The sequence below is a fragment of the Zingiber officinale genome, chromosome 4A (genome assembly GCF_018446385.1).
Source record: "Zingiber officinale cultivar Zhangliang chromosome 4A, Zo_v1.1, whole genome shotgun sequence".
NCBI lineage: Eukaryota > Viridiplantae > Streptophyta > Magnoliopsida > Zingiberales > Zingiberaceae > Zingiber > Zingiber officinale.
The window spans coordinates 114,840,476-114,867,021 of NC_055992.1; the positions used below are offsets into that span (position 1 = coordinate 114,840,476).

At 40.2% G+C, this 26,546-nt stretch overlaps 1 protein-coding gene across 3 annotated transcripts; it reads right to left on the minus strand.

The window, feature by feature from the left end:
* Positions 1-793: 793 nt before the first annotated feature.
* LOC121970658 (endoribonuclease Dicer homolog 2a-like) lies at positions 794-15,360 on the minus strand. Of its 3 annotated transcripts, none has more exons than XM_042521496.1 (22): positions 15,181-15,360; positions 14,917-15,094; positions 14,729-14,821; positions 13,637-13,771; positions 12,183-12,267; positions 12,041-12,105; positions 11,741-11,881; positions 10,092-10,214; positions 9,891-10,023; positions 8,451-8,544; positions 8,186-8,375; positions 7,941-8,101; positions 5,629-5,847; positions 5,287-5,513; positions 4,123-4,397; positions 3,607-4,016; positions 3,423-3,526; positions 2,880-3,076; positions 2,551-2,760; positions 1,930-2,340; positions 1,461-1,739; positions 794-1,354 (listed from the first exon to the last, which is right to left on the minus strand). In XM_042521496.1, the coding sequence occupies exons 1-22, from the start codon at positions 15,273-15,275 to the stop codon at positions 1,004-1,006; spliced, it is 4,176 nt and encodes a 1,391-aa protein (XP_042377430.1). In that variant the 5' UTR covers positions 15,276-15,360; the 3' UTR covers positions 794-1,003. The 3 variants fall into 3 exon arrangements, with proteins under 3 accessions (XP_042377430.1, XP_042377429.1, XP_042377431.1); XM_042521495.1 differs by having other exon boundaries at positions 14,708-14,821; XM_042521497.1 differs by lacking the exon at positions 14,729-14,821.
* Positions 15,361-26,546: the final 11,186 nt, after the last annotated feature.

Consider the following 26,546-nt stretch of genomic DNA (forward strand, 5'->3'; position numbering starts at 1 on the left):
CGTATCTTATAGAAGTTAAATATAAAAAATAAGCCTTGAATAAACAATGCTAAAGATGTCTCGAATAATTGGAGACGTCGTGCCTCAGTTAAAGCACTAGAGGCATCTCGAATGAATAGAGGTGCTCCAGAGTGGATAAGCTGCAAGGATAAAATTCTAACGTTGGAAGTGCCTTGGGTTACTAGAGACGCCTCGAGTTGAAACGCTGGAGGTGTCTTCATATGATTAGAAGCACCTTCAAATGGATAAGCAATGAAACATTTAGACAAGATCAAATTTGATGGAGGTGCTTGGTAGACATTGGAGGTCCTATATAAGAAAGATTTGACCAACTTTTTGTATATATCTTTTCTACAAGCTTCAACAATCATTTTGTTGACTGTCTTTGTACTACTGTACTACAACTCTAATACACCCAACTAGTAGAGACGAACAAACACCAACACTCAAGCTCAATCATTTTTCGTCTTCCTGTTGGGTAACACTTTTAAATTATATTTGATTACTCTACCAAAAATTTACTAATAAAGAATTTTAATAAATTACTCTTTGAATATTAATATCCAAAGGAAAGGACATGAGTCTCAAGTAAGAGCCGTCGATCCGCACCAAATAAATACCCGTATATTATTTTCTTTTTTTGCTTTTTCTTACATAATTATTTTTCAATTGTGCACTTGTATTAAAAAGAAAAAGAGAGTTTTAAATACACGTGATTCAACTCACCCTTTCCCGTGCATTGATGCTATTCCTACCGAAATCAATATTACAAAATCATAAACTAGAGAAGCAATGAGGAAATGTGTAACTTACTTGCCGATAAGATAAGAAGTATCTCCTCTGTAGTTTCTTGCTCGCACCCAGTACAAAGTGGTGCATAAGAACGTGTAATGCAAACTGAGGTAAAAATTTAGGCTAGCCTTATCAAGGATCGTGAGATCGCCCCCCAAGTAACAAATAGATTCGGGACTCGTATGCTTAGGAATGAACAATTTACACGAATTCACAATTCTGATGCTGCTCGAGATTTAAGATCCCTCAGCAGAGTCTTGGCTGCCATTCTCTGTGCAGTCTTCTTATTGGGCGCTGTGATCGTTGCGGTATGAGTTGCCCCTTCAGTTTTTACTTCTGCAGTCATGTTGATTGTGCGGTTTTGAATGGTCATTTTGTATGTCAATTGGTAGTGCTTAGTAGAACAAAAGTGCTGTAATTCGTTTACAGGATTCGGCTCGACTGTTTCTGGGCTGACCATCGGTTCTAGCAGCGGCTTCATACTGTCCCATACAACTTCTTTGTTATATCCGGAGTCGACAAAGATAGCTCCGGCGATGGATTCTATGACATCTCCCAACACCTTTATAAAATTAATTAAGCATTGAAGCACGATACATCTGAATTACTCGCAAAACACTAGTGAACTTGCGTAACTTGAATGAAAGGAAACAAAAATGATTTTGTACCTTAGGTGGATCTGCACCAGCATCTGAGACATCCGATGAAGCTGCAAGATTGTTTGCACAAAATTCAAGGTAACATGTCATCCTTTTATGCAACTCCGGTGAAGCATGAAGAATGTGCTTGTTCAGTTCGGCTCTAATAGCTGCTCGAGCATAGCAGTCGTTACTGACATTTGCCGATCTAAGATCAGTCAACATTTGAGGAGACAATCCAGGATATTTGTTGTAAAGGTACCAAGTCATGAGAACGTCCAAAACCGCATCACCGAGAAACTCGAGCCTCTGCATTAAGTAGAAGGGAGAACACTGAGAGTTCCAACAGACAAGTGAGACATCGACATGAACTAAATATGTACAGCTAATGTGCAAGAATTAGAAATAGAAAAGAGTTAAAATGTTCTCTCTCACAGGGTTTCCGGGAACAACCCGGTGATGATTGGACATCAGGAAGCATGATACGAATAATACAAACCTGATAGCATCCAGGAACATCAGGAATCTGATACGAAGCATGAGTTAATGCTTCAAGCAAAAGTGCGGGATTTCGGAATGAATAATTTAGTACCGACTGAAGGTCTTTTGTATTTATGTACATTTCATACTTCAGCAAATCTTTCCTTTCAGGGGCAGTTTCCTGATGGAATTCCATCTTTATACCCAGCCACTCGATAAATTTCAATGCTGCCTTTTCTCCGGCAGCAGTAAGGAATACTCCTATCAGTGCTTCTACGGTATCAGCAATGACCTTGCCCTTGATGATTCTTGTACGACTAGTGTACGTACAACCTGAATCTGGTAACAAGGTGGTCTCTTCAAAATGATCCGCACAACTACCGGGGATAAACCATTCTTGAGGATCAAATTGCCTGTTACGAATAAACCCCTGCCAATACAACAAATCACAAAGGTGATCATTTGGGTTATAATTTAAACATAAGCATACGAAAACCTCTACGTCTAAAACACAACCGCTAAGCAATGCCCAAATATCAAGAACATAACGAGAAAGGATTACTGTAATTTGACACTATCACTCCAAAAGCAATTCAAATCAGAAGAATCAATTGTAGTGAAAGGAAAAAATAAAGCTTACTGGGAAGTGGCGATCACATCCAAACCTGCAAAGCGCAACATTTGACACTAATTTATCCTTCTTAGCACTTAATATGCCTTCATGATGATGCTTATAAGCCCTGAAAAGATTTTGATTCACGGCATACTTCAGAAAAGAATCTCCAAGTGTTTCCAGGGACTCTAGGGAAAATTCTTCTTGACATTTATCCGTGGTGATTGCTTCCAGAACCTACAGAAGTCCCTTTTAGCCGATTTTGCTCAAGCGGTTTTATGCAGGAAACTAATTAATGTTTCAAAATTAAATATCCTACAAGTCAAAATCCAAATATAAGAGACATCAAAATTTACCTCGGAAAGTGGAACATCAATGTTTTGCATGGAATCAGTGAGGATGCATTTCTTTAGTCCGGAAGCAAGTAGCAAACACTGGATACGATGCATGATTGATGGAGCAAAGGAGAAAGTGTATACAGTATTGGCTGAGATAGGAGACATAATGATGGTACAAAGTTCAGGAGGCAATTCAACAGCTGCATCACTATTAACTGGAGAAAATAACAGCGGCAATATTAGAGACAAATTTGAGGAAAAATATATATCATAAACTCAATGACACGAGCTATATAAATCATTTTCCATCATTGACAGAGTAGGATAATCTACCAAACTAAGTTATGATTTAACAATAGTAAATTTCTTTCAACTTTTTTTTATAGCAATTCTTAGTTCTTCCTTGACCGCCTCAGTTAACTTACGTTAAAACATAAATATTGCTAGCAAAGATACATGAATTTTGGTGTTTGCATGTGCAAATACAAACTGAAAACTGAAGATAAGTAAATAATTATTTGCACATAAATGACAGAATGCTAATTTGAAAAACCACAATACCCTTCTCCGTCCGAAAAGAACGTTTCTGAAGGTAGTTTTCAGCTTTAAAAAGATGTCTACCCGAAAGTAGAGGTTGATTTTCACAAGTCAACACAACATCATGCCTGCAATTTTACAAAAAGTAGCAAACTAAAATAAAACATGAATAAAGAATTACATTACATTTCAAGGATAATAAAGCTACCTTGACTGAAAATATTCTTTATATGAAAGAACTCTTCCATCTTTCAGCATAAATGTGGAATTTATATTCAAGTCAGAAAGAAACCCATTAACACAATAAAATTTACCACTATGAGGTGTATAAACGATACAGTGCTGAAGCATACAACTGCAAGTGTGCCCACTCATAGTTTGTACTAAAGAATATGATCCTTTTGAAACACAAGAATGTGCAGTATCCTTGACAATCCCCATGTGGAAAAAAGATGATTTAACACATTGCCAATCAACTCTTCCACCAACTAATGGAACAAGTAGATAAGCAATAGCTGTAGAGATCTGATTCTTATGCAGGGAATCCATTAGCTTACTATAATCACAATGAAGTAGAATATTAAATATACTAATCTGGAATGATTTAGCCATCATAACCTGAAAAATACAAAGATAAGCTACAAAAGCTTTAAAACACAAGCCTAGCAAATTTAATAATAAAAACATTAGTTTTTTCCTCCAAATAATATGCCTTGCATAGTACCTGCTCGCGACTAAGGTGCACAATTCCATGATAGTTTAATTGAACTGATACAGGACCCCTTGAATTTTTCAAACCAAAAGAATAAGAAAGAAAATTAGATCCCAAATCAGTTTTGACAATGAGCATCATATCATTGAAGGCAAAATCATAGTTGTAATGCTGGTCAATGGTTATCTTGTAGCAATGGTACAAACCAAGACAACAAAATGACGACCATGAATCCACGAAGTCACTAGGAAAATAATCAGCTTGCTCTTTATTATAAGGTTCAACCTCTGTAGAAAAATAAAACAGTCAAGTTAGAAATACATTGAGTATGAATTATGAATACGATGTCAAATAAAGAAATCGTAGAATTTGGAAAAGGAAGTATTCTATTTTCCTTAACATTGGGATGATCATTACATGTGTATATAGGACCCTAAACCTAAAATTCTAACATGGTATCAAAACTCACCACTATATACTAAATGCTCCCCGAACTTGCTAGATACCATCTTGCTACATGAACTAGAAAAGCTCTCAAAAAGACAACATTGATGAAAGAAAAACATAACATTCACACCCAAAAAACAAAACTAAAGGTGTCAATGAAGCACGCAAACAATGATACTTTTGACCTTGATAGGCAAAATCATGGAGATAGTTGTTGGAGCACATAGACGATGATCCTTCAACCTTCACTAACACAAACATTGTCAACTTTATATTCAACCTCAAATCAGTACATTGACAAAGGGAGAGGAGAAAGACAAGGATGAAGAAAGGTCTCAAGAAAGAAAATTTATAGATAAAAAGATAATTTGCTAAAATTTACCAATATAAAAACAAGACATTTTCTCTTTTAGTGCCCATTGATTTTTAGATGACCCATATGCAACACAGAATAGAATAAGATGAGATCCTAAGTGACAAATATCTCGAGTGAGCTTCTCCTAACGATGCATCAAAAGCAGATGATAAATTGAAGGAAAGAGGAGAAAATCACTCAATAGAAGCTTTAGACTTAACGTGTCAAATCAACAACACGCAAATATAAGAGTAAGATACAGGAAATGCTAAAGAACAAAGAAACAAAACAAAAATTGTTTAGGGTTTGAGGTAGAAAGGGAAGTCAAATACTAATCATTTAAAGTGCAATAGATAATCATTTTTAGTTACTACCACTGAGTTGGGTGTCCTCAATTTCAACATCAGATGCTGGCAATAGATAATCATTTAAAGCACCTACTGCATGCAATTTTTTGCATGCTTCAAGGCACAAAAGCTGCTTCAGCATGCTGCTACTACACTCTGCATGGACAACCTGTATGGGGCTGCTTTTGGGAAGACACAAAGTGCACTTGTCAGAATCTTTTTCAAATTCAAATCTCGGATGAGGTCTAAAGTACCTGGGAAAGAAAAGGATAATTTGGTCACCGCGGCTTCTTGCTTGTTATCATAATATTATCTTCAAGATATTAAAGGAAGAATCAAGACTAAACTTGGAAAAAGAAAGGAGCTTACTCATCAGAAGGAAGCCTGGAGCAGTAGAAATATATTAAAGCTACACTAGAATTCATAGTCACAATAGCTCCAGTAGATTCAACACCGTATATTTCATCCAGAAACATGTTAGTTTGTAGGGATTTACATGGAATGGAAGCTTGTTTTCTTGATTCCTCTCTCATCACATCACCACTTTCAAGAAAGTTAACCACTTTTGACATTGTAGCTATATCACCACTGTAACAAAATAATATATCAGAAATGTTCACTAACAAGCGATAAAAGATAATAATCAAGAATGACTGTCCTATACCTATGACTGTTCAGAAAAGTAATCACAGAAAAGATAAATTGTAAATCCTAATACTTTAAGAAAAATAGAAAAGTTTCATCTAATAAACAGTAACATTTAGGAATTTTGAAAGTAACAACTGGTGTGGGAAAAAAAATAATGATTAAGAGTGGTTGTCCTATAACTATAAATCACCGTTCAGAAATGAAATCACAGTAAAGATAAATTGTAAATCCCAATGCTTTAAGAAAAACAGAAAAGTTTAATCTAATAAACAGTAACATTTGGAACTTTGAAAGCATCGACTGGTGTACGCAATGACATGACACGTGAGATAGTCAAGATTTGTTATTATTCTTTAGTCATTTTCAGCTTCCATGCTTTGACCCCATTGGTTTAGTACGTTGGAATTTCACAATAAACTTTTGTTGTGACTTAACTACAACCAATGCTCAATATCTAACAATCTTGGCTAGTCTTAAACAACCAAACCATAGAACAGATACATACCATCCAGTGTCTGCCAATCAAGCTTCGTCCTATTAGGGTTGTACAGATACTACAACATATGTGTTGGAATGGAATAAAAGTTAGTGTGCTCTCCATATTCCAACATATACTTTGGAATTGAAGTTACTATGCTCTCCATATATCAAACGTATATATTGGATAAAAGTTAGTGTGCTCTCCATACACAAAAGCATGGTTTAAAATTTCGACCCGTGCCGAGGTTTCGGTCTCAGGCCGGAACGATACGGTTTCGGTATCGTATCGTGCCGTGCCGATATAGTTTCGGTATTTTTTATTTATCTATAATAATGATAAGATAAATATGTTTATTGTGTATATAAAAATAAGTTGTATATTGATTTATTATAAGTTCTCAATTATTGAATAATTTAATATTGTTAGAAAAAATAATTAAAATAATTTTATTTAAATAGAATTGATATATCAATAATTGAAATTAAAATGGAAGTATCTATAATAATAATAATAATAATAATAATAATAATAATAATACAAGATATTATTTTATATTAATAATAATTATATAAATTAACTATTTATTCATTTAATTAATTATTAATTAAATAATATATATTTTAAATAGTAAAAAATATCAAGTAAAAAATTAAAAAAAAAACAGAATACAAATATAATTTATTAGAATTTTTAAATTTTTTAAAGATTTTTTTTACATTTTTTTAAAAATTTAAATGAAATTTAAAATAATAAAAATATATTAGAATATAAATAAGAATTATTATATATTTTTTAAAATTTTTAAATGAAATTTAAAATATTATTTTTTCAGTATATTAATTAATAAAATTTATTTAATTTATTTTACTTTTAAATATATTTTTTATATATTTTATTAGGATAATTTAACTAGGTTTATAAAAGCCTCTTTTAAATATCACACATCCTCCTTAGGAATTGTTTAAATTAAAAAAAAAAAAAAAAAAATTATTAAAAAGAAAAAAAAAAAAAAAAAAAAACGGCGTACACGAGATCGCGCCCGCCCGCGATCGATCTCGCGGGGGGCCGTCCGGCGATGCTGGAAGCGTCGCCGGACGCCTCCGGCGGCGCCGGAAGGGTCGCCGGAAGCGTCCGGCGACCCTGCCGGACGATTTCGGCGCCGCCGAAGGCGTCGCGCACGACGCCTTCGCTGCCGAATGTGCCGCGGGACGCCGCCGGAGGCGTCCCGCGTCTCCTCCAGCGCCGAAGGAGGCGTCCCGCGTCTCCTCCGGCGCCACCGAGACGGGGACGCCTCCCGTGCCGGTTTCGGCCGCCCGGCGGAACGGTAAAAACCGTCCGTGCCGGGCGGCACGGAACGGCACTTCAAACCTTGCACAAAAGTGGCACCTCATTCAAATGTTGAACTTTTTAATTATCAAAGATGTATAAATGTCGCTGTACCTTCTGTGCACCAAATCAACATTATTCTAAACCTAAAAGAAATAAATTTAACTAGCCCACTTAAGGACACTGGACGTTCAACATCAAGGTATAATCAGGATAAACAGATTACCGTCTAATAAGTATTAGATAATCTGATCCCTTCATCCTCGCACGCCCACGAGACTGTATAAAACTGCATGAAGAAGCAGCTGGATCAAAGCGTATAACCAAATTGCAACCATGAACATCCAAACCCTCCTCAAGAATCTGAGTGGCAACAATTACATTTACCTGTAAACATGAGATAGTTACAACTCTGCACAATATAACAGATCCTTCACTTGAAAACATCATACCAAAAAAATATTTACAGACTTTGCCATGATGGAATGAATCAACAATTTTTGTTTGTTCTTTCCTACTCTGTGAATGCAAGAGCTTTTTGGACCCTGCCATGTATTCAGTTCTTCCAGAAAATCCTTTAATATCTCCTAAAAGGGAATGAATCACAATTGCTGTAATAATTCTTTCAACAAATATGATACATCTCAATTCTTGCAAATCCCTGAAGGAAAAGTTAATAAATAAGAAGGAAATCTAATAACTTCAGATGAAAGTTTCAACATTCATGTCTTGTTACCTATATTCCAAAAGAGATTTGACAAGACATTCCACCTTTGAAGACAAAAGACCAGAATCAACATTTTCTTTTAAGTCATCACCAATATATATTTCTGCAAGGATAAATAGTGAACATGCTGGAATTAGTTCTATCTATGTTATTACAATATTCCATGTAGATTAATGTGTTTTGGAACAAAAAAAATAGAAAACTAGAAATTCCGCCAAAAGTATCAAACCAGACTAAATAAACCAACTGTTTCCTTATGTCAAACCTGGAAGAATGCATGATTTGAATTGGCAAATATGCATCAGATCAGCATATAATACACATTATGTTATATTTAATTAAGGCAACACTAGATGTCATTTTCACTACAGATGAAAAAGAAATATGTTACTCCACCAAAACCCACAGACACCTGGTCATCATGTAGTGGTTTATACCAGCCTCTATCTCATAAAGATGGATATATAAATAATACGCAGCAAGCAAACTGGCATTAACCTAAGAATGGCCGTTGCTCCATCCAGCTCTGCCCCACACTTTTAAGAAACAGTTTTATGCATAGATAAATTTAATTATCTAAATTACTTTAGTAGTTAAATTTTAGTCATAGCTGCTATTAGATCACAGTTTAAAATATCATGTGCTCAGCATGGTCAAAGCACATCCTCAAGATGACTGGCCCACGAAACGTGGTGAAACACAAAACAATCTTTAACATCTTCCTCGAGAACTTCATTGAGATGTGTTAGAGGAAGAAGACGAGGGCTTCCTTCTTGAGCTTCTTCCAGCTTTTCTTAATGTTCCAGCTCTTCTTAATGTTCCAGCTCCACAGAGATACAAGCTAGCTCATCTAATGAGTTTCCTCCAGCACCTGCAGGTAACCTACCACCATCTCCTACTCTTCTCAATTTCTTTGTCCACCTACAGTCCTATTTGAACAACCAATTGACACACCAATGCAACACCAACACCATCTCATTCCAAACAAGCAATCAAACCTTGGCATGGGATTGAGAAATTGAACCTACCAAATACAATTTCCAAAAATCAAAGATTATCTCCTAATCATTATTTAAAAGATATAAACCCAAAGAAAACCTAGATCAAGTCAATTTTACATATGAATGGTTTGATGAATGTAATTCACTTGGTTGGATTAGATTGATAAAATTAATAGCTAAAAACTTTTCCCAATCAAACAATTTTATTTGCAAAAGCTAGTAGCAAGATAGAGTAAGGCATGTGGGCAAGAAAAAGCATGAGGAAGGGATAAATTGTGATCCTCCACCCTATCTTCATCCCTAGAATTTAGTGTTGATTAAATGATTAAAAAGAAAAAACGAAGAAGTGGAGATTCCAGGTCAAGAGAAAATGAGAAATGACTGATGAGGGTGGTTTATTGTAAAAATATCAAAGATGCAACTAGGAATATTACATTAAAATTTAAACCTTGTGGTAGGTAGGATGAAAGGACCTGAAACACCTCTTGAATAAAGGCTTTTATTGCATTCTCACAAGCCTCATCTACATTTTGACCCCAAAAGAATAGATAGTTTTGACCGCATGTTAATGATTTTGCTGCCTGTACCAAATAGCCATGATCTTTAAAAGAATGCTATGAACAAGAAAAAATAATATGGAAGCCTGTACCTTCAATGCTAGCCATGCTCCAAGCTCCTTTAAGCAATATACAAAAGTTGCATGCAACTTTGAAATCTTTTTAGCCATGCTTGTCTTTGTTACTGAATCTTGCTTATCGATAGCTCCTATATGCTAACAGAAGCATGTAGGGAAAAAGTTAATAGTAAAATTAGATATTCAAGAGAACCATTGTATTTGAAGATACAAGTGTGACATCTGCTTTATGATCATAATAAATAAGCAGGCTGAATTTTGTTATTTAGGTTGACCCGCATGACTTGTGTATCTTTTATCTTTACCAAAATTTTCTCATAAGACCTAGGTCTATACTCAAAGTTCAATTAAAAAAATATGATTATTTAACATGAACTGACTGGTGTATTAAACAGATTTGTCAAGTCTTGTCACTTGCATATTAGACTTAAGGGTTTGTGGGTTTTCATTATATATTATCTAAACAAAAAGTTGACAGCTGCATGTTAGACTTGCCGTGCTTGGGTTTTGTATTATCTTTTTTACACAATTTGTTAAACATGTGTGTCTGCATCAAACTAACTGGTTTATCACCAGTAACCGGGGATTGCTATCTGCTACCTCCAAGAAGATGAAATCACGCCTTGAACATACAAAAATGTTTATAGATAACTGAATCTCAATACATGTATCTCCATTGTAGTAACAAGAAAACCCCAATACGGCTCTTAATGTTTAATTAATATATACGATGATAACTAATGAAATGTTCACATGCAGCAAGTCACTTGCCATCTGAAGACTGAATGGAAATGTCATCAGTGTATGAAAAGATATGCACTTTGACACAGGGAATTCTGTTTCTTCTTCAGAATGATAAAGAGGAATCGCCTTAAAACCAACTGAAGATAAATTTGTGACATCTTTTTTCCATTGTGAGTGTTCTATTTCCCATCATTCTTCTGACTTTGAATATTTCATCTTCAATAAGATTCAGTTTTGCCATCTTTATGGTATTATGATAGGAGAAAAAAGACATTCATTTTCAAACATTGAATTGCATGCTTAAACATATGGATTGAATTAAAATGACAAGTTGAAGGGCTCTTAAAAAGGGCTTCATCCAAGAATCAAATCTTAATGTTATTGATCTTATTGACTCCTAAGGAAGATGGTGCATGAAAAATGTAGTTTGTGAAACATGCATGAAGAAATATGTCCGTTAATAATAGTCTTTTCAAACCTAAACTTGATGGTGTCTTAAACCTGATGGTAGGATTTGGTAAAGGCGTGATTAGATTAGGTTTAGAAGCTCTGATAATGTAATTGATTTATACAAAGGATAGTGGGAATGGCTGGTCATGTTAATTGAGCTAGCATATATCCCCAGAAAACATTCATGGGCCAATTTTAGGAATGTTTTTGAACTATATTTGAACTACATCTCAAATGTAGCCACACTGACAAGATGACCAACTAGATCGCTTGCAACTTAATAGTTGTATGCAAATTTATATATATATATATATATAACACTTTTTTACAATTGGAGTACTCTTGCTCTGATAGTTATTAGCACAAGGCATTTGATCCATGTAAATTCCAATCCAACTAAAATTTTACAAGCTCTAGGACAAACATTTTACGAACACATGAAGATGATAGTGAAAGGAGGAATCAAGTACCTTGGCCTTCAAAATTTTCAAACGTTCCACCATAGGAATAAATTGTTGATGAGCTGAGTCTATATGTTCATATTGCTTGATCTTTGGAGTAGGAAATGAGATGTACGCAGATAATATTGATTCACTATCAACAGTGTACACCTTCAATACAATGATTGCACAAGGTCAGCTTTCCTAAAAAAATAATTATTGTTTCAAAGGACAACTAGATTGTTAAAAGAAAAGTGATCCAAAATTGTATAATCTTGTGTAATATATAGTTTTCTGATTGTATTTGTAAGAATAATTCTTATTACCTACCTTGGAATTCATAAGATTCTCAAGTTCCTGAATTTGGCGTCTATAAACGACATGTGAATTTGAACCTACAGAAAACATAACAGTCAATCATAGATGTTAATGTTAGAATCCTAGCCGCTCCAGGTCAACCAGCATGGCCTACCATTGGAATACACAAGTGATGCAGTCATGCCAAATATTCTAGGAAGCTCACAAGATAAACTTTCTAAATGTCGATGGTAGAACTCCTACAAACAAAACAGTTAATTCTGTATAGAAATGATGAGCAAGTAGCATACCAATCAAAGAACATAGGAAGTTATCAAGATTATAATGCTTTGCGCAGTGGACACAAAAACATGTGGTTGCTCATATTTGCAAAATAATTTCTAGATTGGGAGTCCAAGAAAGACAACTAAAAGCCAAAATAGGACCAATGGAAAAAGAACAAACCACCAAACTTAAAGACTCATTTTAACTCTTTGTCATTTACATAGGAAGAAATAAAAGATTAAAACAGGTGCCCACAAAATTATTCTCCCTGAGAAATCATATATTTCTAATCCTGCAGGTGAATCAGGTGATGCTCACCCACATCAATAACAAGACCCAAATTGGATGGTGGGCCAATGTCCTAGCAATAGCAATACCATTACAATCAGAGTCAAGTTTCTAGACAGTAAATTTGGGAATGATGTGCATAGATAGACATGATGCTTCTATCTCTTAATACCATAGGATTTGATAATTTAACTAGCAGTGGTGACCCTGTGTATGCCAGGAGAATTCCATCACATTTTTCTATGCTTCATCTGTTAGCTAAAGGTTAAAAGCCATTAGTAGTTCCTACAGACATGAATGAGAAATAATGTATCCAGTAAATGCATGCTCCAATCACTAGCTGGTAAGTTAGGATGCTGGTTGATTCTAGTTCATAACAGAACAAACTATGCTGAGAAAAAAATTAAATAATTGATAATTTAGCCAGCAATCCTTCCAAAAGTAAATTTAGAGAGCCATTCCCAGCATGATCCAATAATTCAGCAAGAATAGTTCTCTCAGTTAACTTTCCAAATGGGTCGAAGAGAGAGATCTATTGAGGTTATCATGCCAATTTCCTCATGAAACAATCTGAATTCCAGGCAGTTTCTATTAAGAATAAGCAACTAACACTACCATTTTCCAAAGAAAATGTCATGACATGTTAGGTTGATAGCCCTGCACTACTGTTGTCTTATTTGTGCAGCATGTTATTGGCAATTAGCAACTGGTATAGATGGAATTGAAATTACATAATATCCACAGCTATTTGGCATTTTGCAACGATCTCAAACATATGAATAAAATGGTTCTTCATTGAGTTCAATTTAGCCCAGTGGCATATTCAAATCAAAGCACGATACTTTAAGCTTGGCACTATCATAAAACTTATCCAACAAACACTGTAAGGCCAAATGCAAAGTCATATATTGGAGGCCTTTCTTCTATAGTTATGACCATGAAAATGCTACCATAACACATTCTAACACTGAGCAGAACTAATAAGATATTTTCACACAAAATGCTAGTTATGCACTAGATGTAAAATAAAATTTAAAAAAAGGATAAAAAGATTACCGTCATTATGCAAGCATAAGGATGTCGTCCTCGGGCATGATGACATTCATCAAAAATTATTAGCTTAATATCAGACAATTTGAAGAAGGTATGTCGCAAGTTATCAAGCAAAATTTGAGGTGTCATCACAAATACCTGGGAAACAAGTTCATCAGAGAAAAACCATGAAGGCAACAGTTTGTGTGTGGGAAAGAACACAGTCATCAAATCAGTTAAAAAATGCAATATCCCATAAAACTACAACATTTGAAGTGTGAGCTAATTGGAAATAATTTGGTACATCAAATATGCAATTATTTTGTATGTAGCATCCAATAGCATGGATGATATCCAGAACCCGCATTAGACAATGATCACATAGTGGAGGTTTACTTGCCACTGAATATTATGACCAAAAGTAGAATGTCACACCAATGCAAATTGGGTTAGTTCTTTGGCGGCTGTTGATTTGCAATCTGCTATTGCACGTGTATCAGTGTTAATATAGTCATTGAAGGAGTAAAAAAGGAAAGAAAAAATATTCTCGCTTGACCTAGTATACAAGCTGAATGAGAGTAGTGGATCCAGAAACCTTTCTGGATGAAGTTCTTCTTGTCCTTATTATATTTGTAGCCAGGAAACCTTTCTGTCCTAAGTGCTAATATAGCTACGGCATAGATTGCTAATAACATAATTCAACCTGACCAGGTGAAGAACTTAGGATAGATCAAAATTCCACAAAAGAGAAGCTAGCAAAAAAGTAAATTCTATTTCTTCTAACTGTCTAAATAATAAGTTGAAATACTTACTAAGGGGCTGGATAATGAAAATTTTCTTCTCTCGATAGCAAGACGGTATTAAAGATTACTTCTGCACAATCTTGAGGGGGAATGTAGTAAAAAAAATCCATTTTATAAATAGTAAAGTACTCTGGGAAAAAGGTAGAATCAATTGAACCCAAAATTGCATGTTCTTTCTAATGTCGTTGAGTTGAGATTAATCCATCAGCCATACATACATACTAACACGAAAGAATAAGAAGCATAGGACAGCAAGACCAGATAGCGTCATAACAGCAAAAGGAAAGTGAACCTCAAACTTCTCCAGGTTCACCTTCCATGTGTCTGCGTCCCAAAAATCAACACCCATCTCACCCCAGAATTTACCAACTTTAAGAGCAGTGTGCATCTCAATGACTTTGGCTTGCTGCCGTAGCAAAAAAAAAAAATTGAAAACGCAACCAATATAACCAAGCAAAAGAGAACAAAGATAGCCAAGGAAAGAGTACGAGGAGCACGTACTTGGGTGACCAAAACGACGGTCGGGACGAGGAAGACGGCGATGTGCCGCGAGGGCTTCCGAATCGCGAAGGCGTAGGAACGAAGTAACATGACGGCGATGAGCGTCTTCCCGGAACCGGTCTCCAGGAAGACGATCGTGTTCTCCTTCTTCGCTTTCTCCAGCGCCTCCAGCTGATAGCTGCGGTGATCAAAGGAACAGACGGATGACTCCAGGACACAACAAAACAGAGGAAGATGGAGAAGGCAGGAGAAACGGGAACCTACCTGCGGGCGAAAGTCTCGGGGTCAGGCGGCGGGTCGGTGCCGTTCGACTCTGCTACTTGTGCTGCTCCCCGAGCGCTACAGCTCCCGGCTTCCATAGCAGAGCCGTCACACCCTCGCTAGCTCCGAGGAGTCGAGCGAACGAATAATCGGCGGACTGACGTTCCACTTCTCTCAATTATAATACTGTCTCCTGTCTCGGGCCAAGAGCTGATCAGGACACAAAATCTACTCCTCCCATTTCGCCATCAATAATTGCTCTGGTAATCAATCTCGGCCGTCAATATTTTTTTATTTTTAAAAGAATGTGATAAATCTATTAAAAATGTTAAAGTATAAAAAATAGCGATTAATTTTTTTAAAAAAAATTATATATTAAAATATTTGTTTACTTTAGTCATTTTAAAATTTACCTTTAAAAATAAAAATATATTTTTCCCTGACACCTTTTAGATTTATTCGAAGATGAATAATATAAAAACATAAAAGAAAAATCAAAAGGTGCTTTAATTATGAGAATCTTCAAAAGGTGTTTTTTTTAAAAAAAAAAAAAAAGTCCAGCTCTATTATATTTTTCTATCAAATATAACTTTATTTCAATATTATTAGAATATCTATGAAAATAATTACTATAATATGTAAAAAATAATAATTTAATTTAATTTAAAAAGTATATAATATTTTTATATAAAAAGTATTAATTCAGTTAAAATTATTTAAACTTAATTAAAATTATTTTAGCATAATCAAAATTATTATAATATTATTGTAGCAGTTATTTAAGTGTTTAAATGAGTGCTACGCAATCAATTATTGGTCCTTAGTTTTTATACGTTTTAATAATATTATTATGATCATTTTCAACGTATTAAAATGATTTTAATTAAATTTAAATATTTTTAATCAATTTAATAAAGAATTATTCATATTAAAAATATTCTATAAATCAAGTTGAATTGACGCGTGATAGGGTTTAGGTACAACAGCGCTAAAGACAAGAGTATTTTTAGAAAAAAAAAAACTATATTTTACTAAATAGCGCGGGAGGTTTCCCTATTTCATCCAGCGTTCGTCATATTCAAATTATGTAGTATCTTTTCCAAAATACCTCAACTTTTTCCATCTAAATCTATCAACCAATTTCGAAATTGACTGACTGATTGACAAAAAAACCTCTCAATTATTTATATTTTTAAAAATCTTTTTAATATATTTATACTATCGAATTTGAATTAGATTGTGTAAATTAAGAGCACATCCTTAAATTTTTATTCAGCCCAGAATTCACTATTATCAATTTATACTATCAAATTTAAATATAAGCAAGAGCGGATCTAGAATTTTAGATTTGGGAGGGCGGGGTTGATACATCTCTCAACTGTGCGATGATTTACTGCATGAAGATATTGTAGGAATTATCTATTAATTGTACAAAATAATTAAATATTTATAGCGATCTCCCACATATCTACAATCGACGACGGTAAAATTTACTGTCGGAAGAACGATCACAAAATCGAAAAGCTCTTCACAATTCTATGAACCAAATCTCACTGTCTCAGATGTTCTTTTTCCTCTCTCGTTGTCTCTTTCTCCTCCATGAATGATCCTTGGACGCACCCCTTATAAAGAGAAAATTACTCAGGGGGGTATAAAGGACAATTTACTCCTAAAAAGTGGGCAGCATGGGTTTCTCCCACATTCCCATTTCCTACATCTCTCACTCGTCCAATGTAAGTCACTAAGACCAGTTTATCTAGGTTAGTCACTAAAATCAATTAGTCACAAAGACCTAATAAGTCACATAGACTGTTTGAGAGTTTAGTCACAAAGACCATATTAGAACATCCAATCCATACTTAGAGAAAACGGTTCGTGCGATAGCAAGCATACTGAACAATAGTTGCTAAGAAGATTGGTACACCTTACATAGTCGCTCTTTGAGCGATCAATGCTAATAAAGTTGTTATACTTTACTTAGCTGTTCTTCCAAATACATTAGAGACACACTCTTCATGGCATGTAGCATCTCTCTCTTGGTGGCACATAGCCTTTATCTAGAATTCATCCAATCTCCCTATGGCACATAGTCATTATCTTGGAGATATTCATGTTTTGCTATTCACCCAGATTATGTCAAGAGCACGTCCCACATTCAAATATTCACTATCATTTCTATACATAACATAAATGGGTCGACTAGTGAATAACATCAAAAAATGTAAATATATTTAATTTTCCTTTTTAGCTAGAATCTATTCATTCTAATCAGACGCTTTTCTAGTTATGTTCCATAGACCGAATCATACATAGTCATAGGATACATGGTAAAGTAGCAGACACCAATTAAAACTTTAAGTAAACAGTTAAATAGTTACTAAGGGCAAAAACTAAGATTAACTTATAATCTCAAATGTCTCATATAATAGAGAAACTGAGATTCATTCTCCTACTACCTTTATTGTCGCAATAGCATATGTGGTATGAATCACATGCTACGATGTTATTCTCTTTATTAAAAAGAGCGCATGTTGTCTTCAAATTTAACATCGTTCAAATTTCAATCTAGACATACCTAATGTCTAACCCTGAATTCATCATATGAATTATAATCTGGCTTTCAACAGGTTCAGTAAGTGGTGAGTTCATTTATTTTGATCATTATTAACACATAAATGATCTCAACTTGATACAATTATCAAGGTGATCTTAACTTATGGATCTGTCTCTGTTCTCAACTATGTAAATTGTCACATAAGTAACGGTCTTACCTCTATTTGTACTCAACAAATAGAGATGATTGTACATATGAGTGGATCAATCGCTACTTGTCACATACTCACCGAGATTTTATATGAATATAACAAAAACAATATATACACTGAATAAATTATGGCAAGTCACATAATCAAATCACAAAGTCCGATTGTTATTTCAATATTATTACATTCTACAAAGTCCCAAAGACTTTACATATTCTTTAAATGACTCTTTTGTCATTAGCTTAGTAAAAGGATCTATAAGCATAGCACGGGTAAAGATATACGCAAGAATTACTTTTCTTTTAGCCACAATATCCCTCATAAAGTTATATTTTATAGCTATATGTTTGCCTTTGCTATGATATTTGGGATCCTTGAAAAAAACTATTGTAGCTTGACTATCACAGTAGATAGTTACTGGACTCTCACTGTTCTCAGCAATTTTCAGATGCTTTAGGAACCTTCTCAACATACTGCTTCTTGCACGACCACTGAACTTGCCACATATTCAGCTTCCATAGTCGACAAAGCTACATGATCCTGTCCGAATGTTGAATCAGCGGACGCTGGGCACGGGGCGCTCTCCGACTGCTGACGTGGATCTTCGACTGGTGGCACAAAGCTCCGGCGAACCTGCACAGAAGTCGGGCCGGGAAGGGGTTCCCGGCGGCGACCCTCCGACGCTCAAGTCAGGCGAAGCTCAAGAAAGAAACAGTGGCTTCAAAACTCGTGGAATGCGTACCTCCGGCGAAGAATGAGGGCCTTTATATAGGGCAGCGAAGAAGTGAGTGTACACCTACCGAGGTGTACACGTGTCCATGGCCCATACCCCAGTAAGGACTTGTCAGCGAGCTTCCCTAACCCATACTGCTACAGTCTCAGCATGTCCTCGATGGGACAGCGGAATCCCCTGTCACAAGATTTGGAGCATGGCCCACACGTGAAACATACCTGCTATCAGAAAAAGACGTTCCTTGTCCTTTTCCCCTTTGCTCCAGATCTGGCTTCCGGGCGGACAGCTCCCTCAACATCCGGGCGGACATATGCGGTGGTTTACTTGGGGAGATCTTCCATCACGTGCCGAAGGTCAGCTCGGTCCATGACCTTTTCAACTGAGCGTCGGAACCTTGATTTGACAGGGCACCTTCAACCATAAGTGCGAGCCGGCCGGACCCATCCGGTATTCTCCGGACGGCAGTCCGGTCGGGCCGGCCGTCTACGGTCGTCCGTCGGTCGGACCACACTCTCCCGGGTGGACAGCTGCTCCGTGACTTCCACATGGCGTTGACTGGGGTCCCCTCTTACTACCGGATCACTTGCCTCCCCTTCAAGTCTAGTCGAAGGAGGCGAATAGTCCGACTGACTGGACTAAGAATCTGGCCGAGCGGCTCCTCCGTGCTGGCATCCTCCGCTCGGCCAACCATAGAGGTAGCCTTACGCGAATCAACAATGGCATTCGCCGGATCCCCTCGTGTTCTGCGCCAATCTTCGACATTAAGGTTGAGCATGCTTTCATTAAATGCTCCGAATGATTGAATGCCACGTGGAGCACTGCCATCGGCGTACGGCGGCGGTGGCATGGTGTTTTGATGTGATTGAAGCGATTCGAAATGGACGACTCGATGCATGCTTTGATTCCCGTGACCTGGATCCAACGGTGGAGGCCGCCCGGCCTTCACCCTATAAATTCTTCGTTTCCTTCTCTCCCTCACTTGCCTCCGCGATTTCGACCATTGCCCCCTGCGCTTTGGAGCTCCGGCGATCCTGCTTCTGCTCTCCGACGCTCTCCGGCGCCTTTTTCTTGATCCCTTTCCCCGCAGCAAGGTTTTATATCTTTCCTTCCTCCTTTCTGGTGTTTCCTCCGCATTTCTTTCTCAGTTTCGATCCTTGAAACCTCCTTTCGTTTGCTGTTATTTTTCTCCTGCCTTTTTGCCTTTTGATTCCTTCCGATCGGCCCATGGCTAGCTCTTCCAATCCCGAAGATCAGTCGCTTGGCCCATGGTACACCACCATGCAGTCCCGATTCGAACAGCGGGACTTCGATATTTTGACAGACAATTTCAAAATCCCAGAGGATTTCAAAATTCGCTTAGCTGGTCCTTCCGCTCGGCCTCACAGGCCGCCGCGCAGAGCTTTCTGTGTCTTCTGAGACAAGTTTACCGCCGGTCTTCATTTTCCTGTACACCCTTTCATCATAGATGTCTATAATTTTTTCGGTGTGCCGCTCGGCAGTTTAGTACCCAATACCTTCCGTCTCCTCTGCGGTGTTGTCGTTTTGTTTAAGAATCACAACATCCCCCTCCGACCGGAGGTCTTCTTTTATTTCTATTACCCCAAGCAAGCCGAGCCGGGCACCTTCATGTTCCAAGCTCGGCCCGGCTTGGTCTCTTTCAACAAACTTCCTACTTCCAATAAACATTGGAAGGATTATTTTTTCTACATCCGTATGCCCGATCAGGTCACCTTCCCAATAAAGTGGCAAGTCAGCCTACCCCCCACTCCCGAGTTGAAGAAGTTCAAGACCCGACCGGACTATCTCCACGCTGCAAATATACTGGCCGGTCTGCGACTTGACATCAACAAACTTCTCCACGAGGGAGTGATGTACATCTTCGGGCTGAGTCCTATACGGACTCCTCTTCCGACCGGCTTCGGTAAGAACTTTGCTTGGGCATTTGCTTTAATTGCTAACTGATTTCTTTTCTTTCTCCTGCAGTGGACATCGTCATGGATTCGGTCATGGCCGGTGTTTTGAAGAGAAAGGCGGCGACGCTAGAGGCCGCGGCGGCCAAGGAGATGGAAGCGCTGGGTATCCAGCCGGTCGGATCCCATGAAGGAGAGAGCGGAACTCAAGCTGAGTCGGCCGCTTAAGCTTCCCAACAAAATGTGGCTAGCGGCGCCACCCCCTCAAGAGAACGAACTGCCCCCGAGGAAGGTTCCGCTCGGGAGGAGGAGCAGCCCTTACAAAAGAGGCGTCGAGTGGAGACTCCCCTGCGCTCGGCTACCTCAGCTGTCCAACCCTCCGAGCGGGTCACTGCAACTGCTCGGGGCAAGGCGCCAAAGACCGAAACCATCTCGTCCGACCGGACGCCTTCGGATTGGGACGAGTCCGCTGCTCCAGTGGAGGCTATTCCAATCAGCACCCTTCCGCCCGCTCGTCACTCAATCCAACGCTCGACCATTCATTCGCAGTTTTCTGCGCCGGCTTCTGATCCCCTTCCAACTGCCGGTCGGACGACCCCCGGTCACGGTCGCACGATTCGGGTCACTCTTCACTTACCGACTGAAGAGCTGCTTCCAAAAGCCAACCGCCCATCCGCGCCCGAACACACCATCACCTTGAAAGGGCCCCTAGCTGAGATGTGGGCCGATGCTCGGGCACACACAGCGCTGATCCCCCTCGGAAACTTGGCCAATAGCCACATGCAGGAGGCCACGGGGGTAAGTTTGCTAGTAAAGTTTTGTATGCATTCTTTCCGATCGGCCTCTAATAACTATAATTTTCTTTTGCCAGAGATGGGTGGAGGAAATTGCGGTTTCCAACCGCTTGGCCTTGGTGGATGAAGAGCTACGACAACTGAAGGCCGCAGTTGGTCCGTCCGGCCTTCAGGGCCCATCCTATTCCGAGCTGCAAAAAGAACTGAAGAAAGCTCAAACTCTGCTGGCGGCCGAGCAGAAGAAGACAGCCGACCAGGCCCATGCCCTAGCCGAGTCCGAGCGACAAGTCAAGTCGCTTGACACAAAAATAACCCTGGCCACCACTCGGAAGAATACAGCTATCTCCGATCTGGAGAAGAAGAACGTTGAGGCTCGGGGCCTGGAGCTGAAGATAAAGGAATTGACAGAGCAGCTCGACAGGGAGAAGGCGGGCCGCTCGGCCTACGCGGCTAAGATTCAGAATCTGAATGAGGCCCTTACTAGCTCCCAGGCGGCGTTCAAAGAATATCAAGATGTCGAGCCGAGTCGAGTTGCTGCCTTAAGACAGAGCTACATCCACTCGCCCGAATTCTCGGAGAAAATATGCGAGCGGATGTACACAGCCTTCGACTTGGCTATGACCACCACCACCACTTATCTGAAGTCTAAGGGTCTTCTTCCGGAGTCTACTACTATTCCGGCCGACGATCAGGTGGCGCTTCTGAATAACATTCCCAGGGACCTTTATGATTATATTGAGTAGCTTTCAGTAATTCGGCCACTCGCCAGGATATCATCCTTTTTTGTAATTGGGTCGCTCGGCCTAAAGCTTTAACTTTAATGCAATGTTTTTCTTACATTTGCTGTCTTTTTACATAACCAAAGTATGTGTTCATCCGCTCTCCCATTATCACCCCTCTGGTATTCGAGAGGGATTTTTACCAAGTGCCTGGCATTGCCCTATCGTTCGGCTAAACATGTAATACTTCGCCTACTTAATTTTCCGCTCTGATAGCAGAGATCCTTCGCTATGTATCGAGCAAGTACTTTTTGGCTCTAGGCCGAGCGGAACGTAGAGACGATTTAATGATATTGAGGGTGAGTTTATGGAGCGATTGTATTCTCTTTATAGGCATTCCCCGCTCGGAGGGTTTATAGACGCTGGCTCGTCTCTCGATATTTAACGTCGGAGCTCGACGGTCTTCCGCTCGGACGTTTATAGACGTCGGCCCGTCTCTCGATATTTAACGTCGGAGCTCGACGGTCTTCCGCTCGGACGTTTATAGACGCCGGCTCGTCTCTCGATTTTTAACGTCGGAGCTCGACGGTCTTCCGCTCGGAGGGTTTATAGACACCGGCTCGTCTCTCGATTTTTAACGTCGGAGCTCGATGGTCTTCCGCTCGGACGTTTATAGACGCCGGCTCGTCTCTCGATATTTAACGTCAGAGCTCGACGGTCTTCCGCTCGGACGTTTATAGACGCCGGCTCGTCTCTCGATATTTAACGTCGGAGCTCGACGGCCTTCCGCTCGGACGTTTATAGACGCCGGCTCGTCTCTCGATTTTTAACGTCGGACCTCGACGGTTCTTCCGACCGGAAGGTTTATAGTCGCTGGTGCGACTCTCGATGTTTAACGTCGGAGCTCGACGGTCTTCCGCTCGGAGGGTTTATAGACGCCGGCTCATCTCTCGATTTTTAACGTCGGAGCTCGACGGCCTTCCGCTCGGACGTTTATAGACGCCGATTCGTCTCTCGATTTTTAACGTCGGAGCTCGACGGTCTTCCGCTCGGAGGATTTATAGACGCCGGCTCGTCTCTCGATTTTTAACATCGTAGTTCGACGGTCTTCCGCTCAGACGTTTATAGACGCCGGCTCGTCTCTCGATTTTTAACGTCGGAGCTCGACGGTCTTCCGCTCGGACGTTTATAGACGCCAGCTCGTCTCTCGATTTTTAACGTCGGAGCTCGACGGTCTTCATGGCTAATTTTTAACACAGCCGCTCGGCAGGAATGATAGCCATCCTTTTAATTCATTTCTGCTTCCTGCATTACAAGGACATGGGCAACTAGAATATACATAAATATGTGTTACACCAGTGCACCTTTCATCCGGCACGATAAGGCTGGAGATGATTCGCACTCCATGGCCGATTCAGCTGACGCCCGTCTTCATCCTCCAAATAATAAGCGCCCGAGCGGAGCTTTTCAATAACCTTGAAGGGGCCCGCCCACGGTGCCTCTAGCTTGCCGACGTCGCCGACCGGCTTGACTTTCTTCCAGACGAGATCGCCGACCTGGAATGATCTGGGGATTACGCGGCGGTTGTAGTTTTGCTTCATCCGATGCCGGTACGCCATCAGCCGAACGGACGCCTTGGCTCTTTCTTCTTCGACCAAATCCAGCTCCATGTTCCTCCGCTCGGCGTTGTCCTCATCGTAATTTTAGATCCGAGCGGACTCGACGCCGACTTCAATAGGAATGACCGCTTCGCCGCCATACACCAAGTGGAAAGGCATGACGCCCGTCCCTTCCTTTGGAGTCGTTCGGATGGCCCATAAGACGCCTGGCACTTCATCTACCCAACTTCCTCCCAAGTGATCGAGTCGAGCGCGCAGAATGCGAATAATTTCCCGATTGGCTACCTCGGCTTGACCGTTACTTTGGGGATAGGCCACGGACGTGAAGTGTTGCTCGATGTCATAGCTTTGGCACCAATCTTCAAGCAATTTTCCTGTGAATTGCCGCCCATTGTCGGAAACCAATCGGCGAGGGATGCCGAACCGACAGATGATGTGTTGCCAGATGAATTTTTTGACCATCTGTTCGGTGATCTTTGCTAGCGGCTCAGCCTCCACCCACTTGGAAAAATAATCGACCGCCACTAGCAAAAACTTCCTCTGCCCGGTCGCCATCGGAAATGGACCAACAATATCCATTCCCCATTGATCGAACGGACATGAAACGGTTGATGCCTTCATTTCCTCTGCCGGTCGGTGGTAGAAGTTATGGTACTTCTGGCACGAAAGGCACGTCGACACGGTCCGAGCGGCGTCCGCTTGTAAAGTCGGCCAAAAGTACCCAGCTAGTAGGATCTTCTTAGCTAGTGATCGTCCGCTCGGATGCCCTCTGCACGATCCTTGATGTACTTCTTGGAGAATGTAAGTCGAGTCCTCCGAGCTCACGCATTTCAACAGCAGGCGTGAGAAAGCCTTTTTGTAAAGCTGATCTCCGATGAGTGTGAACCGACCGGCTCTCCTCCTTAGCAGCTGGGCTTCACTCTCATTGGATGGTGTGGCGCCCGAGCGGAGGAACCCTATGATGGGTGTCCGCCAGTCGCTTGGAAACGTGAGGCCTTCCATCCGGTCGACGTGTGCCACCAACAGTACTTTTTCAATTGGCTGCTGAATGGCGACCGGCGTGATTGAGCTCGCGAGTTTGGCTAACTGATCGGCTGCTTGATTTTCTGCTCTGGGTATCTTCTGAACAATAACTTCTCTAAAATTGGCTTTAAGTTTCTCAAACGCTTCAGCATAGAGCTTAAGCCGGGCATTGTTAATTTCAAAAGTGTCAGAGAGCTGCTGCGCGGCCAACTGCGAATCCGAATGAAGTATTATCCGACCGGCGCCAACATGCCGAGCTGCCTGCAAACCGGCTATGAGGGCCTCATACTCTGCTTCATTGTTGGTAGCTTTATAATCCAGTCGGACGGATAAGTGCATCTTTTCTTCTTGAGGGGAGAGCAACAATATTCCAATCCCGCTTCCGAGCCGAGTGGACGACCCATCCACATATACTCTCCACATAGCTTCCGGCTCCAGCTTTTGCACCTCAGTCACAAAATCGGCCAAGGATTGCGCTTTGATTGCCGAGCGGGGCTGGTATTGGATGTCAAATTCACTTAACTCCGTCGTCCATTTAATAAGCCACCCGGACGCTTCTGGATTCAGCAATACACGCCCGAGCGGGCTATTGGTTTTGACAATGATAGTATGCGCCAGGAAATATGGACGAAGGCGCCGAGCGGCGAGGACCAGAGCGAAAGCTAGCTTTTCGAGCCCAGTGTAGCGAGATTCAGCATCTTTTAAAATGTGACTAAGGAAATACACAGGCTCCTCTCCGCTCGCCCTCACCAGTGCTGAGCCGATTGCCTGCTCGGTCGAGGATAGATAAATACAAAGTGGCTCACCAATAGTCGGCTTGGCTAATACCGGGAGCGAATTCAGATATGCCTTTAAATCTTCGAACGCCCGGTCGCATTCTTCGTCCCAGTGAAATTTTGTAGCCTTGCGTAAGATCTTGAAAAAAGGAAGGCTCCGGTCGGCGGTTTTGGAGATGAATCTGGACAGAGCGGTTATCCGACCGGTCAAACGCTGCACTTCCCTTGTATTTCTTGGAGGCGGCATATCTTGTAGAGCTTTCACCTTGCTGGGATTTGCTTCGATGCCCCGCTCGGTCACTATGTACCCCAAGAAACGCCCTCCTTTTGCTCCGAACAGGCACTTCTGGGGATTTAGCTTGACTCCATATTTGCGTAGCGTTCGGAAAGTTTCTTCCATGTCCTTGAAGAGATCAGCCGCTCGGACGGACTTAATGAGAATGTCGTCCACATAAACTTCTAGATTCCGCCCGATCTGCTCTCTGAATACTTTATTCATCAAGCGCTGATATGTGGCAGCAATATGTGCCGTCGGCCATCACGAAGCTGACTTTTTCTTGATCTTCACGGGCGAGCGGCACTTGGTGATAGCGCTGTTAGGCGTCGAGCATACAGATTAATTCACAGCCGGCCGTAGAGTCCACCAGCTGATCTATCCGAGGCAGAGGATAAAAGTCTTTCAGGCAAGCTTTGTTGAGATCCCGAAAATCTATGCATACTCTCCACTTGTTGCCCGGCTTGGAGACTAATACTACGTTCGCCAGCCAGCTCGGGAACTGCACCTCGCGGATATGGCCGGCCTCCAAGAGTTTCTCCACCTCCGCTCGGATGATGGCATTCTGCTCGGCACTGAAATCTCTTTTTCTCTGCTTCACAGGCTGAGCGTCCGGTCAGATGTGGAGCTCATGCTGCTCTACACTTGGTGAAATTCTGGGCAGCTCATGTGTCGACCAGACGAAGACATCATGGTTTCTTCTGAGGCATTGGACCAGCTCCTCTTTCTGCTTCACCTCCAGATCGGACGCGATGAATG